Genomic DNA, 20311 nt, shown 5'->3' with positions numbered 1-20311 from the left:
AACAGTGTACATTACCCTGTGGTTTAAGAGTTCCTGATTAATAGATTTGTTTGGTGTACAGAGCTCTTGACTACAGTGGAAAAAAGTGCAACCAAAAGGGCAGGGGAAGGGCAACCGAAACGAGAGGGTACGGCAATAGAGAAGGGTAGGAAGAGAATGGGGTTGTGGTGGGTGGCTATGGAAAATTAGATGGTATTCATAGAATACTTACCCTGCGCAGTCAACTTGGTGCCAGCCAACTCTTCAGTTTTTGAAGGGTTTTTTCTTTGATCCAATATGGCTGCCAGCCCACGTGAGTGATGACGTCATAAATTTATATTATCCAATATAATTGTTGTGTAGATCACGCTCAAGAAATTTCAAACTGATCAGACCAAGTGTTGTCCCTGTCAAATTATGACGTCATAATTAAGGCACCAATGACATAATTATTAACATTTATTCCCCCATATGGAGTTCTTTACAATGAGCCACGATTCAATTTTTGCCGTGGAGCGATTCTGGAGATATAAAAGTGCCAGGGTTTGATTTTTCCAAGATGTGCCTGTACCACATGACCTATGACATCATAAATATTGTTATGAATTTGGTAATGCAACATCTAGAGCTAGGTAGATCTGAATAGGTAGGTATTCGGCTGTCGTGACAGGGACTCTACATGTAATAAGTTATTGATGTTCAGGCGGTTGTCGGGGTAAGATGTATGAGTGTGGATCTACCTGAAGATTCGAGTGTTAAATAGTGAGGGATTAAAGGTAACGCCCCTGTGAGTATCACCTAGTAATCAAACCTTTGTCCTTTATGGCACTGCAAACCACATAAACATTAGTTAGGTCCTTAGTGCAACATTAAATAATTCCCTTTCCCTGACATTGACTTCGTAATAAATGGGCACCACCAGGCCAAGAACACCGCCACAATACACCGCCACCGTTTACACCTCCAAGGCCTACAAACCTCGCCTGCGCACCTCAAAGGCCTACCAACCTCGCTGGCACGTGTTACACCAGGACCGCGGGGTCACGGACGGGAGATGTCAGGAGTCGCATGCCGCAGAGGGCGTGACCTGGGCGAGTTGGGAGGCTATGATTGGCTGAGGAGCGCGCCAATGTGACGTCATCGGCCACCAATATAGGCGACGGTCGGACGCCATTTCGGCAGTTCGAGTGGAGTCCAGAGTTGAGAGAGTTGAGTCGCAGAGTTCGTTGTTACAGTTCCGTACCAGAGTTCGTGGCAGTTGGCACAGGACACGGTTCGTTGCACAGTTCGTCGGAGTTGGCACAGGACACGGTTCGTTGAACATTCGTGACCACAGCTCGTTGCAGTTGGCAGTTGGCACTTGGTTTTGGTTGCTTCGTGCAGCCCTGCGGTGGACCGTTGGAGCAAAGGAGCTCGTGGTGTGTGTGGGCCGTTGGACCGACGAGGCCTGGTGGCGCTTGGAGGCGGACGCAGAGGGCCGTGGAACTTGGAGCGAGGTGTGCGATCGGGCCGAAAGGAGCGGTGTTGGACGGCAGCCACAAAGACGACGAAAGACCAGATAAGCCCGAATCCGCGTACATTTTGAACGATGTGACGTGTTCTTTTCGTAATTAATCTCCCTCGTTTTGTGTTTGATATCAGTCGTGTGGGGACGTCCCGATTTAGTTATTAGTATTACCGGCGCGTGTTTTTTTTCACTGTTATTACTTTTCAATAATAAATCCTTATATTATTTTCTGTACATATTTGAACGCAGTTTCCTGGGTGTTTCATTTTAATAGATAAGGCTGTGGAGCTCGTTGCGTCTGGCCTCCCGCGCGTTTAACTTTGTGTTGAGCTTGAATCCGCCATTGAGTTTTCGCCTCGGGAGTGTAAAGTCTCGCAATCGGTCATCCGTGTTACCCTACGGTGTTCACCAAGGGTAGTCACGCGACAAGTGGTGTCAGGAGTGGGATTTGAACCCGTCGGACAAATTTTTTTGTCCGCGGCGAGACATCGACACGGTCGGACAAATTTTTTTGTCCGCGGGGAGACATCGACACGGTCGGGCGTACATTGCGCCCGACGTTCGAACGCAAAATTTTTATAGTCGAGGCGGAGAAATTTAATAATCAATCGGGCAAACGGAGCGCGATATCGTGTCTTCGTCAAATTTAAATTGTTTCAGGAATTATTAAAATAAATACGCGCGCGGGAAACAATCTTCCGGAAAGCGGATGTCGGAAATTGATGAGATGGAAGTACGCAGCGAGGCCTCCATCAGCGTCGGGAGTGAGCCGGAAATAGGGGAATTAGATACAGAGGTGAGCCTTGGAACCTCCCTCGTCCCGAGCACCAACTTATCCCCCTCCCCCACCGGGGAGTCGGGAGTAGTAGGAACGGCCCCGACAACCGACCAGATGTTGGGTCAATTGCTTCGAAAAATGGAGTCCCAGGGGAAGGAATGTAGGGAAGGAATGAAGGGAATGAGTGATCGATTGGAGGAACAAATTGAAGGGATGGAAAAGAACAGTGAGCGATTGGGAAAGCAGATGGGAGACATGTACGCACAGAGAGAGCGAGCCAGTCGGGAATTGAATGAACAAATGAAGTCACAGGGGAAGGAATGGAGGGAAGGAATGAAGGGAATGAGTGATCGATTGGAGGGACACATTGAAGGAATGGGAAATAAAATTGATGGGTTAAAAGGGGAACTGAATGCCCAGAGTGATAAAATTGAAGGATTAAAGGAGGGATTGAAAGAACAAATCGAAGGGATGGACAGCAAAATCGATGGATTGGAGGGAAAAATGGAGGTGATGAATGAACAAATGAATGAACAAGGGAATGAAATAAAGGAAAGGAATGAACAATTGGAAGGAAAAATTGGGGAAATGGCACAGCAGCTGGGGGAACGAATTGATGGCATAGAAGGGAGAGTGCAAAACCAAATTACGGACAGACTGGGGAAATTTGAGGGTAAAGTAGAAACTCAAATGGGGGAGATGGAAAAAGCCATAGGGGTGGAAATTGAATTGAAACGGGAAGAATTAATGTCAAAAATAGAGGAGGGCGTGACGCAGGCTGTCCAAATGGGGGAAAAGTTGGAGGGTCAGATTGGTGCCACAAATGCTCGAATTGCTAAAGCAAATGGGGACCTGGAAGGCTATCGGGGCCGGGTGGATGCCAGAATGCTACAGCAGAGTGAGGAATGGGGACTGCTCAACCGGCAGGGGGGCAAATTGGCCGAGGAGGTGAGGGGGTTGGAAACCCGCATAAAAGAGCAGGAGCAAGGGTTAATTGAGAAAGGCCTGTGGGGGCCACTAATGGATAATGAAAGGGTGAGTGATTTTATGCAGGAGCGACTGGAGATCTGGGACAATACCATCAAGAAGGAGGTTGGTCGGGTTCAAGAGAGCCTGAAGGAAGAGGTGAGTAGGTCGGTTAAACATTTTCAGGACCAGATTAAGGTGACCCAGGAGACCCTCACCACGAGCCACATTTGGACACCAGAGGCTCCGAAACGGAATACCCAGTTGGGGGGGTGTTTTGGCCCCGGACTGGATTTGGACAGAGAGGAATCGGGGAATAGAGTCTCTGGAAAAACAATCCCCCTCGTACATTTTGACGGATCAGGGAGCCTCGAGGCTTTCCTGACACAATTTGAGTGCGTGTCTCAGCTCAATGGTTGGGGAGAGCGGGAGCGCATGGGGAATCTGGTGGCGACACTGCGTGGGTCAGCCGCCGACGTGTTGAACGTAGTCCCAGAGGGAATATTGACCAGCAAGGCCATTTGTGAGGCCTTGAATAACAGGTACGGGACAGGCGCAAGGTGCGACCTGGTCAGGGCACAGCTGCTGCATCGCAGGCAAAAGCCTAATGAGACGTTGCAGGAGCTGGCCCAGGATATATACCAGTCTGTGAGGATAGCATACAGGGACCTACCAGCACAGGCGTGGGACAAGCTGGCGATAGAAAAATTTATGGCGGCTCTCCCTGATCCTGAGGTCCGGACGTTGGTGGAGTTACAGGACCCACCCACGGTGCACCGGGCAGCGGAATGCGCGGCGAGACTGACCTTTTTGAGAAGGTCGAACCGCGCATCAGAGAGGGCACCTGTGACGGTACGGCAGACCGAGGTGCGGGATCGGGAAAAGCCAGAGGATGACATCGGGCGAATGTTAAGGGGAATCAGCCGCCAGCTGACAAATTTGATGGGGGGACAAATTGCAGGGAGCGAGTCACGACAGGGTGGTCCAGGTTGGCCATCAGGACGGCCTGATTTTTATCGGGCTGGGCCGGGAGAAAGGGGGGCTCCACCTGGCTACCAGAGGGGTCCGTTCTTGGGGACTTGTTTTAGATGTGGGAGAAGAGGGCACAGTCAGAGGAATTGTCGGCAACCATATGGGCCCCCACCTCCTGACAGGCTTCGCAGTCCAGAAAGGAGGGGGCCCCCAGTAGGTCCACAGATGCCAGACAGAGGACCACCACCTCCGCCTGGGCCAATAGAGGTAGAGTGTGCGGGAAACTAGAACGAGCCGAGCATACGGGGCCATGCTCGGCTGGCAAGTGTGTGGAGAAGCGCCCTCCTTTGGTGGAAGTAGTGAATTGCGGACAAATTGGCACGGGTAATCTAAGGGTTAGATGCAAAATTGAGGGAGAATTTTGTGAGGCTGTGGTGGACACTGGAGCCAGTGACACCATTATCAATCCGGGTGTGCTAGACCAGAGTGTTGGAGGCTGGGACAAAATTGATAGGGTAGAAGGACACAGCCTTCAACTGGCTACGGGGGCAACGGCACCAATATTGGGACGCGGAGTGGTGAGGATGGAGTTGGGTGGCCTGGAGGTCAGCGTGGTTGTGTGGGTGGCGGGGGTGTGCGATCAGTGTCTGTTGGGACTGAGTTTCCTGGTGGAACATGACTGCCAATTAGACCTTGGGCGTGGTCATATGTGGTTGGGCACCGAGAGGCTGCAGTTAATGGGACTGGGGGATGACGAGGAGGTGCAGGGGACGTGGCTGGAGGTGCCGCGCACTGTGACCGTGCCTCCCAGGTCCGAGAGAGTCGTGATGGCAGAGTTAGCAGCAGGTGCTCAACCCATTGGCCAGCTGGGGCTAGTGGAGTCGTGGTCCTCGCAGGGGACGGAGGAATTAATGGTGGGTCGCACCCTCATAGACACCCGTGGGCCTATGCTGGCAGTCAGGCTGCTCAACTTGTCCGACAGCCCCCGCACTATAAGGGGCGGAGCCATCGTAGCCAAATGCAGTAGTGTAGTAGAGGTCACCGGAGGAGGTGGATCCACATGCTTGCCAGTACAGCCGGAAGGAGGGCAAAATTTGGGGAAATGTGATTGGTCAGAGGGAGTGCGGGACATGATGGCACGCTCTGAAGAGGGCCTAACATCGGAGCAGGTAGAGACGTTGCACAATTTGGTTGGTAAGAACTTGGGTGTTTTTTCTCTCTCCCCCGAGGATGTTGGACGTACGAGTCTCGTCAGGCACAAAATTAGCACTGGCGAGGCTCGGCCTGTTCGCCAACCGCCGAGGCGGCTCCCTTTCGCTAAGAAGGAGGAGGCAGAGGAACAGGTGAGCAAAATGGAAAGAGCCGGATTTATCGAGCCCTCGGTGAGTCCTTGGGTGTCACCCATTGTGCTGGTGAAGAAGAAGGACGGGACCACTCGGTTCTGTGTGGACTACCGCCAGCTCAATCATGTGACACTCAAGGACTCGTATTCCCTGCCAAGGATCGATGACACCCTCGATGCCGTTTCAGGCTCAACGTGGTTCTCCACGTTGGATTTAAAGAGCGGTTATTGGCAGGTGGAAATGGATAAAGAGGCGAGGGAGAAAACGGCGTTCACCACAAGGAAAGGGTCTCTGGCAGTTTGTCGTCATGCCCTTTGGATTGTGCAATGCCCCTGCCACGTTTGAGCGTCTGATGGAACGTGTTTTAATTGGCTTACCGTGGCAGACTTGCCTCGTCTATTTGGATGATGTATTGGTCCACGCTCCCACATTTGAACAGGCTGTCGAGAATTTGTCAGACGTATTTGGGAGATTAAGGGGTGCCGGGTTGAAATTAAATCCGAGCAAGTGTGAAATTTTCAGGAGGGAAGTGACTTACCTGGGTCACGTGATCAGTGAGAGCGGCGTGGCCACGGACCCAGGAAAGGTAAAATCTGTACAAGAGTGGCCCGCCCCTAAAAATGTAAGGGAGGTCCGAGGATTTTTGGGCCTCTGCTCGTACTACAGGAGATTTGTGGCAAATTTCGCGGAAATTGCAAGACCTTTGCACAAATTGACAGAGAAAGGAGCCAAATTTGTATGGTCAGAGAGCTGCATCGAGGCATTCAGTCACTTAAAACAACGTCTGGTGGAGGCCCCAGTTTTGGCATACCCAACGGATGATGGCAATTACATCCTGGACACAGATGCGAGCCAGGAGGGATTGGGAGCTGTGTTGTCACAAATGCAACAGGGAGTCGAGAGGGCTATTGCGTATTACAGTCGGGCACTTTCGAGGCCCGAACGAAATTATTGCGTTACCCGCAAAGAACTATTGGCCTTGCTGTCTGCAGTTGGACACTTTCACCCTTACCTTTATGGGAGGGAGTTTGTGATCCGAGTGGATCATGCCTCCTTGCAATGGCTCCTTCGGTTCAAAGAGCCGGAGGGACAAATTGCAAGGTGGCTTGAGAGGCTGCAGCAGTATAATTTCACTGTGCAACATCGGCCTGGCAAAGCACATGCCAATGCAGACGCTCTCTCTCGGCGCCCCTGTTGGGAGGCACAGTGTAAATTTTGTGATAGACAAGAAGCCAAGGATCCAATTGGGCAGGGCCAAATTGATGCATGCCTATATGCAGCGAGAGTGACCAGGCGAACTTTGCCACAACCCCCACAGGAATTGGGCGATGTGAATTGGCAAGAGAGTCAAAGGGAGGATCCCGTTTTGGGGCCCCTTTTTCATTGGCTAGAGGAGGACAAAAGACCCTCTTGGGAGGAGATTGCTCCACACGGAGCCCAGGTAAAGGCCTATTGGGCACAGTGGCAGATGTTGGGGTTGAAAGAGGGCTATTTGTTCAGAAAGTGGGTGACACCAATGGGTGATGTAGCTTCCTGGTTGATAATTGTACCTAACAAATTGAAGGAAGTGGTTATGGGGCACGTGCATGGGACTAGGACAATGGGACATTTGGGCGTGGCCAAGACTTTGTCCAAATTACGACAGAGGTTCTACTGGGTGAATTCGGGTAGAGACATTCAAAATTGGGTGAGATCCTGCGACCTCTGCCGCGGTAAGAAGGGACCCCCACGGGCGCGCAAGGCCCCGCTCCAGGTGTACAATGTCGGGGCACCGCTCGAGCGGGTGGCAGTAGATGTGGTGGGGCCCCTGCCAGCCACCCGCCGAGGGAATCGGTACATTATGGTGGCAATGGATTACTTCACCAAGTGGCCAGAGGCCTACCCATTGCCCAACCAGGAAGCCCGGCTGGTAGCTCAAGTTCTAGTTGAGGGATTCTTCTCCCGATTTGGCGTCCCAAGGGAGCTACACACTGACCAGGGCCGGAACTTTGAATCTGCCCTCCTGCGGTCGGTGTGCGAGCTCCTCCAAATTCATAAGACCCGGACGACTCCCCTGAGGCCTCAATCGGATGGGATGGTAGAGAGGTTCAACCGGACACTGTTGACACAATTGGCCCTCTTTACATCTGAAAACCAACAGGATTGGGACGAGCACCTTCCCTTTATATTGATGGCATACCGGACCGCCCAGCATGCGACCACTCGGTGCACCCCCGCCTTGTTGATGTTCGGTAGGGAGATGCGAGTCCCCACAGATTTGTTGATGGGACCGTCACCAGGGGAACCGGGTGAGCCAACTGTGGAGAGCTATGCAACCAATTTGAAAGCGAGCATGGAAAAGGCTCATGAGTTTGCGAGGAAGCAAATTGGCTTGGCTTCTTCGCAGATGAAAACGCGGTATGACGCTCGGGCTCACACACCTCGTTTCCTTCCTGGAGACCTTGTTTGGCTCTACTGGCCCCGGAGAAGGAAGGGGGTGTGCCCAAAACTCACTTCACCTTGGAAGGGCCCTGGGGTGGTGCTTCGGCAGGTGACTGATGTGGTGTTCAAAATTCAGATGGGCCCGCATGCCCTTCCACAGATAGTTCACGGGGATAGATTGAGCTCCTACATGGGTCGGGAGGCTCCGGAGTGGATTGGAAGGGTGAGGGGGAAATTAGGTGTGGTGGATGGCACTCTTGAACCTGACCAACCTGCAACTACCTGCACTTGAGGTGAGTGTTTTGAGGAGTACTGTCCCAGGCTTCAGGATTTGCTTTGGGAAATTGGGGACATGTAATTTGGAGTTGGGAGGCGGGTGAGAGTGATGACATGGCCGGTGAGGGGATGGAATGGGAGCCACAGTGTCTTGTGGGTGGCGTATGTTTTTGTATTGTGGTTAGGTGTTTTGATGTGGTCGTGAGAGTGGAACCTGGAGAGTGAGTGATGATTATTGGAGATAATGAGGGGCGATAAATTGTGCTTTTTGGAAATGTGCTAATGGAAAGGTGTAAGGATTTAATGATTCGAACTGTGAATGGGATTTCACATTGGCAGGCCATGGCAAGCCTTGTAACACCTTTTACACCATCTATGAATTGTACTGAATTGTGCTGAGTTGTGTGGAGAATTGAATGGCAGCGGGGGAGGAAGTGTGTTTTGGGGACCATGGGTGGGGAAGGTGTGTGTGTCCGCAGGTACAGAGCAAGCTCTGAGGAGCGATGCCTGCGGGCCCCCCTCTGCGGCAATTACCCCTGGCAGCCGGTGGTAACTGGAAATTGGAGCTCGTCGGTGGAGGGTCTGGTTGGGCGCCGCGGGGTGAGGAAGTCCCCCGGTGACCCGTGTTGCTGCGCGAAAGCAGGAGGCAAAGGAGCCTGGTGTGTGTGGAGACCCTCACCGGCGAGGTAACGGCGGAAAGGGGCTGTTGGGCTGTCACGGGGCCAAGAGGTAAAGGGGGGGGGGGGGGCAATGAATTTGTAAGTCGGTTGACTTGTTTTTGGGACTGCGGGCACCACAGCCTGATGCGCCCCCACCATCTTTTGTGCGGTACCTCCCCGCTGCCTAGTTGAGGAATGCACACACACGTGAATGACATCAATGCCATGGTCCTGCAGGGGGTGTATTGGGAATAAGTGCTTTGTTGATTTTTGCAATGCCTTGATGACCTATGGAATGAGAATGAGTGGTTAAGGGGTCTGTGTAGCATGAATGTGGGCGAAATCCACCGAGCCGTGTCACTCACCTGTAACATCTGGACAGGGCCCGAGGAAATTTAGGGGGATGCATTGGGGATGGCCCCGCAGGTAAGGTTGAGTCTTGTGGCATCCACCGGGGGACGCGGTCTGTAGACCGGGGTATGTACAAAGGTTAGAGTTTTGAGTTTTGGAAAGATGGTTAAGTTTTGTGGTTAAGTTAGTGTTGTGTGTTGTTGTTTCCTCCCTCCACAGGAACAACGAAGAAGATGTACATACTTGCATGATGGTTAAGGGGTTCAGCATGTTAAGGAAGTGTAGGTAGGTAGTCCGACTCACTTCCCACAGCCCTTCCTGATTTATTTCATAGGTTAATTAAGTGTGTGACAGTAAGTGTTAAGGCTGGAATGGTAGCCCTGCGGTGAACCTTGCAGGAGCTACGGTTCCAGGGGGGGGGCTGTGTTATGAATTTGGTAATGCAACATCTAGAGCTAGGTAGATCTGAATAGGTAGGTATTCGGCTGTCGTGACAGGGACTCTACATGTAATAAGTTATTGATGTTCAGGCGGTTGTCGGGGTAAGATGTATGAGTGTGGATCTACCTGAAGATTCGAGTGTTAAATAGTGAGGGATTAAAGGTAACGCCCCTGTGAGTATCACCTAGTAATCAAACCTTTGTCCTTTATGGCACTGCAAACCACATAAACATTAGTTAGGTCCTTAGTGCAACATTAAATAATTCCCTTTCCCTGACATTGACTTCGTAATAAATGGGCACCACCAGGCCAAGAACACCGCCACAATACACCGCCACCGTTTACACCTCCAAGGCCTACAAACCTCGCCTGCGCACCTCAAAGGCCTACCAACCTCGCTGGCACGTGTTACACCAGGACCGCGGGGTCACGGACGGGAGATGTCAGGAGTCGCATGCCGCAGAGGGCGTGACCTGGGCGAGTTGGGAGGCTATGATTGGCTGAGGAGCGCGCCAATGTGACGTCATCGGCCACCAATATAGGCGACGGTCGGACGCCATTTCGGCAGTTCGAGTGGAGTCCAGAGTTGAGAGAGTTGAGTCGCAGAGTTCGTTGTTACAGTTCCGTACCAGAGTTCGTGGCAGTTGGCACAGGACACGGTTCGTTGCACAGTTCGTCGGAGTTGGCACAGGACACGGTTCGTTGAACATTCGTGACCACAGCTCGTTGCAGTTGGCAGTTGGCACTTGGTTTTGGTTGCTTCGTGCAGCCCTGCGGTGGACCGTTGGAGCAAAGGAGCTCGTGGTGTGTGTGGGCCGTTGGACCGACGAGGCCTGGTGGCGCTTGGAGGCGGACGCAGAGGGCCGTGGAACTTGGAGCGAGGTGTGCGATCGGGCCGAAAGGAGCGGTGTTGGACGGCAGCCACAAAGACGACGAAAGACCAGATAAGCCCGAATCCGCGTACATTTTGAACGACGTGACGTGTTCTTTTCGTAATTAATCTCCCTCGTTTTGTGTTTGATATCAGTCGTGTGGGGACGTCCCGATTTAGTTATTAGTATTACCGGCGCGTGTTTTTTTTCACTGTTATTACTTTTCAATAATAAATCCTTATATTATTTTCTGTACATATTTGAACGCAGTTTCCTGGGTGTTTCATTTTAATAGATAAGGCTGTGGAGCTCGTTGCGTCTGGCCTCCCGCGCGTTTAACTTTGTGTTGAGCTTGAATCCGCCATTGAGTTTTCGCCTCGGGAGTGTAAAGTCTCGCAATCGGTCATCCGTGTTACCCTACGGTGTTCACCAAGGGTAGTCACGCGACAATATCATTAAAATTCTACCGGATGAGGCGCTCCTTTGGTCAAAATTTTGTTGTGTAGATCCTACAGTTGCAGAGAAATGTTTTTTTTTTCATTCTGATCAGATCAAGTGCTCGCTGTACTTGTCGAAATATAACGTAATAATGAAGGCACCGATGACATCATCATTAACATACACTACATGGCCCAAAGTATGCAGACACTCCTATTTTGTGGATCCGGCTGTTTCAGCCACACCCATTTCTGACAGGTATATATAATCAAGCACACAACCATGCAATCTCCATAGACAAACATTGGCAGTTGAATGGGCCGTACTGAAGAGCTCGGTGACTTTCAATGTGGCACCGTCATAGGATACCACGTGCCATCTTTCCAACAAGTCAGTTCATCAAATTTCTGCCCTGCCAGAGCTGCCCCGGTCAACTGCAAGTGCTGCTATTGTGAAGTGGAAACGTCTTGGAGCAACACCAGCTCAGCCGCGAAGTGGTAGGCCACACAAGCTCACAGAACGGGACCGCCGAGTGCTGAAGTGCGTAAAAATCGTCTGTCCTCGGTTGAAACACTCACTACCGAGTTCCAAACTGCCTCTGGAAGCAACGGCAGCACAACAACTGTTCGTCGGGAGCTTCATGAAATGGGTTTCCATGGCCGAACAGCCGCGCACAAGCCTAAGATCACCATGCGCAATGCCAAGCGTCGGCTGGAATGACGTAAAGCTTGCCGCCATTGGACTCTGGAGCAGTGGAAACACGTTCTCTGGAGTGATGAATCACACTTCACCATCTGGCAGTCCGGCGGACGAATCTGGGTTTCGCGGATGCCAAGAGAACGCTACCTGCCTGAATGCATAGAGCCAACTGTAAAGTTTGGTGGAGGAGGAATAATGGTCTGGGGCTGTTTTTCATGTCTAGCGCCCGGCCACTTAGTTCCAGTGAAGGGAAATCTTAACGCTATAGCATACAATGACATTCTAGACGATTGTGTGCTTCCAACTTTGTGGCAACAGTTTGGCGAAGGCCCTTTCCTGCTTCAGCATGACAATGCCCCCGTGCACAAAGTGAGGTCTATACAGAAATGGTTTGTCGAGATTGGTGTGGAAGAACTTGACTGGCCTACACAGAGCCCTGACCTCAACCCCATCGAACACCTTTGGGATGAATTGGAACGCCGACTGCAGGCCAGGCCTAATCGCCCAACATCAGTGGCCGACCTCACTAATAGTCAGGTTCACTATGTTGTTTCGTTCAAAATCATGGTAGATTAGCAAACCTATACATTTTTGGAAACGTTATTACATGGAAAATCTGAAAATCAATGTTTACATTTGCCAATTCCGACCAATTCGATTCGACCAATTCGACCAATTGACCAATTCCATTCGAACAATTCGACCATTCGACCAATCGATTCGATCGACCATTTGACCAATTCGATCGATTCGATTCGATTCGATTCATCGAATTCGATTCGATCGACCTTTCGACCAATTCGATTTGCCAATCAATTTGACCGACCTTTGCTTGTGTGGAACGGACTGTGAAAACGATGCGGACTATATTGTCGGATACGACACACAGGACAGTGATGACGAACTCTAAATGGCATATTCTGTAATCGTGTATGTTTGATGCCATTGACTGCCTGTGTATATTTTGTCATTGACTGCCTGTGTAGATGTGAAGTTATACTGACTGCATGTGTATATATGATTTTGCTGACTGCCTGTGTATGTTTGGTGATATGAATTATTGTGACACATTTTGATGTTATTAACTGCCTGTACAAAATGATAACATGTATTTGATTATGCAACTTATCGCGAATATAAAGACAGTATTTTGCAATTCAAAACCTTTGATTCGTGTCTTACCATTCCCCATAGCACTAATTTGATACTTTCATTGGATTCCTTGTCCCTGAAAATATAGGTTTAGTATATTTTAAAAAGTTTTTAGGGTAATTAGAGGCAGAAATAGAACAAAATATGTATTTTACAGTGGCCATTTTGAAAATCCAAAATGGCCGCCATACAGGTATCTGTCTAAATGTAAACATTGATTTTTAGTTTCCTTATGCTATAACCTTTCCAAAAATGTATAGGTTTGCTAATCTACCATGATTTTGAACGAAATATAATTTATTGACATAGTGAACCTGACTATAATATAATGCTCTTGTGGCTGAATGGAAGCAAATCCCCGCAGCAATGTTCCAACATCGAGTGGAAACCTTCCCAGAAGAGTGGAGGCTGTTATAGCAGCAAAGGGGGGACTAACTCCATAGTATTGCTCATGATTTTAGAATGAGATGAGCACATACGGGTGTGATGATCGGGTGTCCACATACTTTTTGACATGTAGTGTATCTTATTCCCCATGGGGAGTACTTGAAAATGAGCCTTGTTTACATTTTTTCCATTTCGTTTTTTTTCCATTTTGAGCGGTTTCGGAGATATAGAGGTGTAACGTTTTTGCAAGATGGCGTCCGTACCACGTGACCTATGACGTCATCATAAAATAAAAAATTCTACAGGCAGAGGCGCTCCTATGGTAAAATTTTGTGTCAATCGGACCAACGGTTGCCAAGAAAATGATTTCTTTTTTTTTTTAAAGCTTTTTTAGCCTGGTGTTGGCTTAGCGGTTAGGGTGCCGGCTTGGGATCCTAGGATCCTGGGTTTGAATCCCGGTCGATCGCTGAATTAACGCCAGGGGGGTTGACTCAGCCTGTCATCCTTCAGAGGTCGGCAAATTGAGTACCAGCTTGCTGGGATGAATGATCCCGGTGTGTACCCCAATTTAGAATAGGTACACCGTATCCTTGCGCATCGTAAGAAGCGACCAAGGGTTGGCGTCAGGAAGGGCATCCGGCCATAAAAATTTTTTTTTCTTCAAACAGGGAACCATGAGCTCATGGGGCCCGCAAGGCTAACCCCCGCTCTAGCGGGGAAAATGGCCTTAAAACGATCATTCATTCATTCATTCAAAGCAGACGCGCGTGCAAGTACATACATGACATGTACGCACCCGAATGCCAACCCTGCTTTTCGTTTCGCAAGTGCAGGGTAAAAAGGATAATGTGAGCTAAAGAAGAGTATGGTAACGTGAAAAAGATAAGCCAATGAAAATGAGGTGTCAGACTTTCGAAGAAGAGAAGGATACCAGGAGGGTCGGAGGTCAAACAGCTGGGCAGGGAGATTATCAAGAGGTTTGTAAAGATTAATGAAGAGAGAGCGAGAGCGAGAGAGAAAGAGAATGAATGATCGTTTTAAAGGCCATTTTCCCCGCTATAGCGGGGGTTAGCCTTGCGGGCCCCATGACAATCATGGTTCCCTGTTTGAGGCAATGCTTTTATGTGGCTGAATGTGTGTGTTTGGTTTGAACAAACACACACACCACATTCCTCCTCCACCAATTTATCCCGAGAGAGAAAGAGAGAAAGAGAAACCACCTTTAGAGGCCATTTTTCCCCGCAAAGTGGGGGTTGGCCTTTTTCGGGCACCGTGGTTGTTGTTGTTTTTGTTGGTCCCCTTTTTTTGAAGCAATGTTTTACGGCCGGATGCCCTTCCTGCCGCCAACCCTGTTTGTCGCCTTTTTACGACAACCAGGGAATTACCAGTGAACTGGTACTCAATTAGCCGACCTCGGAAGGATGACAGGCTGAGTCAACCCCCCTAGCGTTAATTCAGCGATCGACCGGGATTCAAACCCAGGATCCTAGGATCCTAAGCTGGCACCCTAGCCGCTAAGCCAACACTAGGCTAAAGAGAGAAAGAGAGAAAGAGAGAAAGAGAAATTATGATTCCACTTTATCGAGCATTAGTGCATCTTTGAGAGCCAAGTAAAGGAGAAAATAAAGAAATAATACAAATTGACATTGACCACATGAAGCATTGATTTTGGCCTTGGGCCCGAAAGCCTTTTATAATGTCAGTGCAAATCTGGTGAAGAGTTGCAATCGTACCTCAGTGGAGTTTCCAGGTGAGATGAAGATGAAGTCTCCGGGTATGAGTTCTAACTCGTCATCGTTTTGCGGGTAGTAAGAATAGAGTACCCGTAGGGTCTGCAAGAGACACACAAAAGGCTGGGTACGGTGCTCACAAGTGTATGCCAAGCACTCACAACCGGGTGTTTGTGTTTGGTTGCTGAATGTTCCTCGGTTTGTGTTTTGTGCTTGCGTCGGGGTGTTCCTGCTCGGATGTACCCCAGGAGCCTGACCTCCTGCCCGGCGTATCTGAGGTCACGTGAGTACAACCGTAGGTGCCATGCAGCCGGCAGAAACAGGTCGAGACATCGAGCCAAACGTTCCGCCTGTGCCCTCTCCGTACTCTGCAACTGGTACGCCAGAGTGAGGTGCAGTTGTTTCCTGTGCGGTTCCACCTGCACGTCTAAAAAGAGAATCGATGATAAGTAATCAGGAAACTGAGAAATGGTGATAAAAAAATGTATCGATGCACGAGTGGCCAAGAACCTGCAATTCCAGTGGCCGTCGTGCTGAACTCTCCGGCGAGGGATCGGAGGACATCCGCCTGGTCATCCCGCACGAACAGGCCAAGGAATGCGGCAGCAGTCACCAGGTGAAGGGAAAGTGCCTGTGGGAAGCTCGGTTGCAGACGCTCCGCCAGATTGCCTAAGCTGGACAGTAGAGGACTGACTGCTTCATCTGGGCACTGGGGTGAAGAAAATGGGAGAGATACGACCGCTTATTTAGGCTGACGATCCACTTGGTGGGGACATTTTCGAGATAATCAGAGTGGGTGCGATAAGACTTGTGGTAATGCTTGGAGTTAGATTCGACTCGAGTGACTTACAGGAAAGAACTGACAGAGTGTGATGTGAGGAGGAATTGCAAGAGCGGGATTCGAAGGACAGGATCTCCAGAAATCCATCAGGTTCTCCTCCAAAGGTCCGGACGGACACAGGTAAAGGACAAATTCCCGAGGCAGAGGGGCATCCAAGGAGGGGTCGGACAAGTGCGAGAACAGCCTAGAACAGATGCAATAAAAAAGTTTAGGCTTTTGTAACTATGATAATCATAATAATTACAAATGTACACACAATGGTGTCAAATTATGATGGGAATGCAGACAAGTGGACGTACCATTCGCATGCCTCTTCCACCCCCTTCTCGGCCGTGGATACCAAGGCCTTCAACCTGAAACATGTGGGATCAACAGAACACGGGATCCTTCTACACACACAGTCAGAACATTCAAGCCAAAGACAACTGTGTCTACCATTGGCTCATGAGCAAATAATCACAGCTGATGGAAACTGACTCATCCAAACTTTATACACACAGACACACGTACACCACGTGTTCATTGAATGAATAATTACATTATAGTGTGCAGATAAAAGGAGCCAGTCTTGTTGAATTGAAAGAATGCGTGAATGGCAATGAAACTGAAAGGGGGGGGGGGGTGCGGGGGGGGGGGGGGGGAATATAATTTTTTTTTTAAAGGGCAAAATGGCAGAGATATAATGACGAAGACAATATCTGTATCTCACGCTCGAGAGTGAGGAAAGCCCATCGCGAGCAGAGTTTCCAGTGCACTGCAGGTCCTCGGTCGTCGCATCACTCTTGCGTACAATGGTTCATCTGTTTGAGTGCCCATCGCTACAGACACGAGCACACAATTAAAATAACACAAACACTGACCATAGTCAAACACAACGCCAACCTCATACACACACTGACCTTACACACACACACTGACCTTACACACACACACCAACCACACCCCCACACCCTCCCCCCCCCCCCCACACACACACACACACCAACCACACCCCCCCCCCACACACACACACACCAACCACACTGACCTTTCATACACACACCCAAACAGACCTTTCACACACACACACACACACACACACACACACACACACACACACACACACACACACACACACACACACACACACACACACAATCTTTAACACACATGCACACACACACGCGCGCACGCACACACACACACCAACCTTTCACACTCACACACACACACACACCAACCTTTCTCACACACATACACACACCAACCTTTCACACACACCAACCTTTCACACACACACACACACACCAACCTCACTCACACACACACACACACCAACCTTTCTCACACACATACACACACACACAAACCTTTCACACACACCAACCTTTCACACACACACACACACCAACCTTACACACACACACACACCAACCTTACACACACACACACACCAACCTCACACACACACACACCAACTACACACACCACACCAACCACACACACTGACCGTACACACACACACACACACACACACACACACACACACACACACACACACACACACACACACACACACACACACACACACACACACCAACCTTTCAGTTTCACACACACACACACACACACATCTCGTTTTTTCATTTCTGTTCTTCACAATTCTATCCCTCTCTTTCATTCACAGACACACACACACACACACACACACACACACACACACACACACACACACACACACACACACACACACACACACACACAATCTCGTTTTTTCATTTCTGTTCCTCACAATTCTATCCCTCTCTTTCATACACACACACACACACACACACACACACACACACACACACACACACACACACACACACACACACACACACACACACACACACACACACACACACACACACCTCGTTTTTTCATTTCTGTTCCTCACAATTCTATCCCTCTCTTTCACACACACACACACACACACACACACACACACACACACACACACACACACACACACACACACACACACACCTCGTTTTTTCATTTCTGTTCCTCACAATTCTATCCCTCTCTTTCATTCACAGACAGACAGAGACACACACACACACACACACACACACACACACACACACACACACACACACACACACACACACACACACACACAATCTCGTTTTTTCATTTCTGTTCCTCACAATTCTATCCCTCTCTTTCACACACACACATCTCGTTTTTTCATTTCTGTTCCTCACAATTCTATCCCTCTCTTTCACACACACACACACACACACACACACACACACACACACACACACACACACACACACACACACACACACACACACACACACCTTCCAAGCCTGACACCCCGTCGCCCTCCCGTGCTCTCCGACTAATAGTAATGTTCCCGCAAATATTCTTCCAGAATCCGTGACGATTTATCCCGAGCTCCTGCAGGTCCCACTTCATTAGTCATTACTCCCGTTTCCCTTACTCGTCCTGACGGAACCAATTAACGTTTCATCCGCTTCTCGATGCAATCCCAACCGATTCTGCCTTTCACCCGAATCCCTCATTCCCTTATATATTGTAGTTATACTCGTCTCTTACATCCGTTACCTTTACCTGAACCTCGTTTTACCCGTGACCTCGAGTTCTTCGTCTCCCCCACTTTCTCCCCCTTAACGTCAAGTCGTCAACTCTCTCGCCGAACACCGCTCGGCGCTTCCCGACTCACGCGCTGCACCAATTGGCCACCGGAACGCGTGACGTCACGTGCATTGGCCACCGGAACGCGTGACGTCACGTGCATTGGCCACCGGAAGCATTGGCCTCCGGCCTCAATCCTCATTGACGTCACCAAAATCAATCGAATCGAGAGCACCTCTTTATTTATTTATTCAGCATTCATAAACATGAACATTACATTGATTGTGAAACCTGCATTTCCTCCGCCATTGATTAGGCGCTTACTACTCCCTGGATCATCCGTCGTTCAACTTCTGGGCAGGAAGTTCAACCGCCATTGCTACCATGCACGATGGGGGGTGGTGCAGCACACCGGAGTACCCCACTACGCTCGCGCAGGAGCTTTCAGTGGGCCGCGCGAGGGACAGTGCTGACGTCATGAGCAGATCGCGCAGTTAACCCGGGTTTTCCATAAATGTGACCGTTACCGTTACACCTACCTGTGCACGAAACCTGGACTAACAACCCTGAAACTCGAATAATACAGAGAAAACAGATATAATAATAATTAATTAATAGAAAAACGCTAAGACTCTCGGAATTGAGCTTCGACGAATGGCGATAAAATCTTGGGAAAAGTCCCCCCCACCTCTCCCACTAGAAATGCTGTTTTCTACAATTATCTTGCCTGGAAATTTCGGTTCATATCACCATGAAGCAGAGCTCGCCGTGACCAGGGGGGTCACGTGTTCAGTTTTTACCAAGTTCGCACAAGCACTCGAGCAAGCAAGCACCTCGTCAGAAACCGGTGATAAGGAACAGCTGGCTTGGCAAGCGCTACCTGTACCTGCTTGAAAAATAAAAAATACCTGGACCGTTGGAAACCGGTGATAAGGAACGGCTGGCTTGGCAAGCGCTACCTGTACCTGCTTGGAAAATAAACATACCTGGACCGTTGGAAACCGGTGATAAGGAACGGCTGGCTTGGCAAGCGCTACCTGTACCTGCTTGGAAAATAAACATACCTGGACCGTTGGAAACCGGTGATAAGGAACGGCTGGCTTGGCAAGCGCTATACCGATACGCTATACCTATACCTGCTTGGGAACTAAACACACCTGCACCGTTGGAAAGATTACATTCTCGTCCCACATTTAATACCTGAAAGGCAAAAAGTACCCACAATGAAGAGACAATTATAAGACAACCAATGTTGCGTTCACACCTCACTACATACTGTATTATAAACGCTTGTCCAAATTGAAATTACCTACACTAGCAACGGTACCTGCCCTATGGGCGGGACTTCAATTGGGAGGGCCAAATGAAAAGGCAAAATATCAGAAATTGAAGACTTTTTATTTTATTTTAAACGATTTATATAAACATCCGTTGAATCATATCACACGCAAATCATCAAAATCTAAACAGTATTTGTAGAATTTCAATAAAAGCCACATCACTGTTCATATCGGTAAATATTATTCCATCGTGTTTGGAAAATTGGAAAAACAATATAGCCTATTTTACTCCAGGGGGTCCCAGGATTACCCACCCAAAATTTAGTTGCGATCGCTTCAGCCGTTTTTGCGGTACCTGGGAACAGACAGACAGACAGACATTTGGTGAATTCTAGTAAGATGATTCAGTGACGTCACTGTGCCTGTTTCACACCTGCAGACACCGGACGTGCTTTCGGTCGATGTCTGACGGTTTGGAGTTTTTCGAAGGTTCCAAAGCTTTTGCAGATCTTCTTTTTTCGTTTCATCTTTTATAGTGCCCACAATTATAATTAACTACAGTGCCTTCAGAAAGTATTCACCAGCCTTGACTCT

The 20311-nt window shown here is 49.3% G+C and overlaps 1 protein-coding gene across 2 annotated transcripts in view; it reads right to left on the bottom strand.

Annotated features, from left to right (window-relative positions):
* UBASH3B (ubiquitin associated and SH3 domain containing B) overlaps positions 1-18476 on the bottom strand; it is a 60176-nt gene extending 41700 nt beyond the window's left edge. The window contains exons 1-7 of one of the 2 annotated variants that reach the window (XM_068135339.2): positions 18399-18476; positions 16522-16630; positions 16112-16165; positions 15822-15996; positions 15482-15680; positions 15229-15398; positions 14975-15073 (exon numbers count right to left, since the gene is read on the bottom strand). In XM_068135339.2, the coding sequence (XP_067991440.1) occupies positions 14975-15073; positions 15229-15398; positions 15482-15680; positions 15822-15996; positions 16112-16165; positions 16522-16628 (804 nt within the window). In that variant the 5' untranslated portion in view covers positions 16629-16630; positions 18399-18476. The remainder of the gene's footprint in view (positions 1-14974; positions 15074-15228; positions 15399-15481; positions 15681-15821; positions 15997-16111; positions 16166-16521; positions 16631-18398) is intronic. The other variant, XM_068135337.2, reaches the window with a different exon arrangement.
* Positions 18477-20311: the final 1835 nt, after the last annotated feature.

The sequence above is a fragment of the Myxine glutinosa genome, chromosome 14 (assembly GCF_964187855.1).
Source record: "Myxine glutinosa chromosome 14, kmMyxGlut1.1, whole genome shotgun sequence".
Lineage (NCBI taxonomy): Eukaryota > Metazoa > Chordata > Myxini > Myxiniformes > Myxinidae > Myxine > Myxine glutinosa.
The sequence above is the reverse complement of the archived record's forward strand: the minus strand, read 5'-3'. Positions and strand labels throughout refer to the sequence as shown.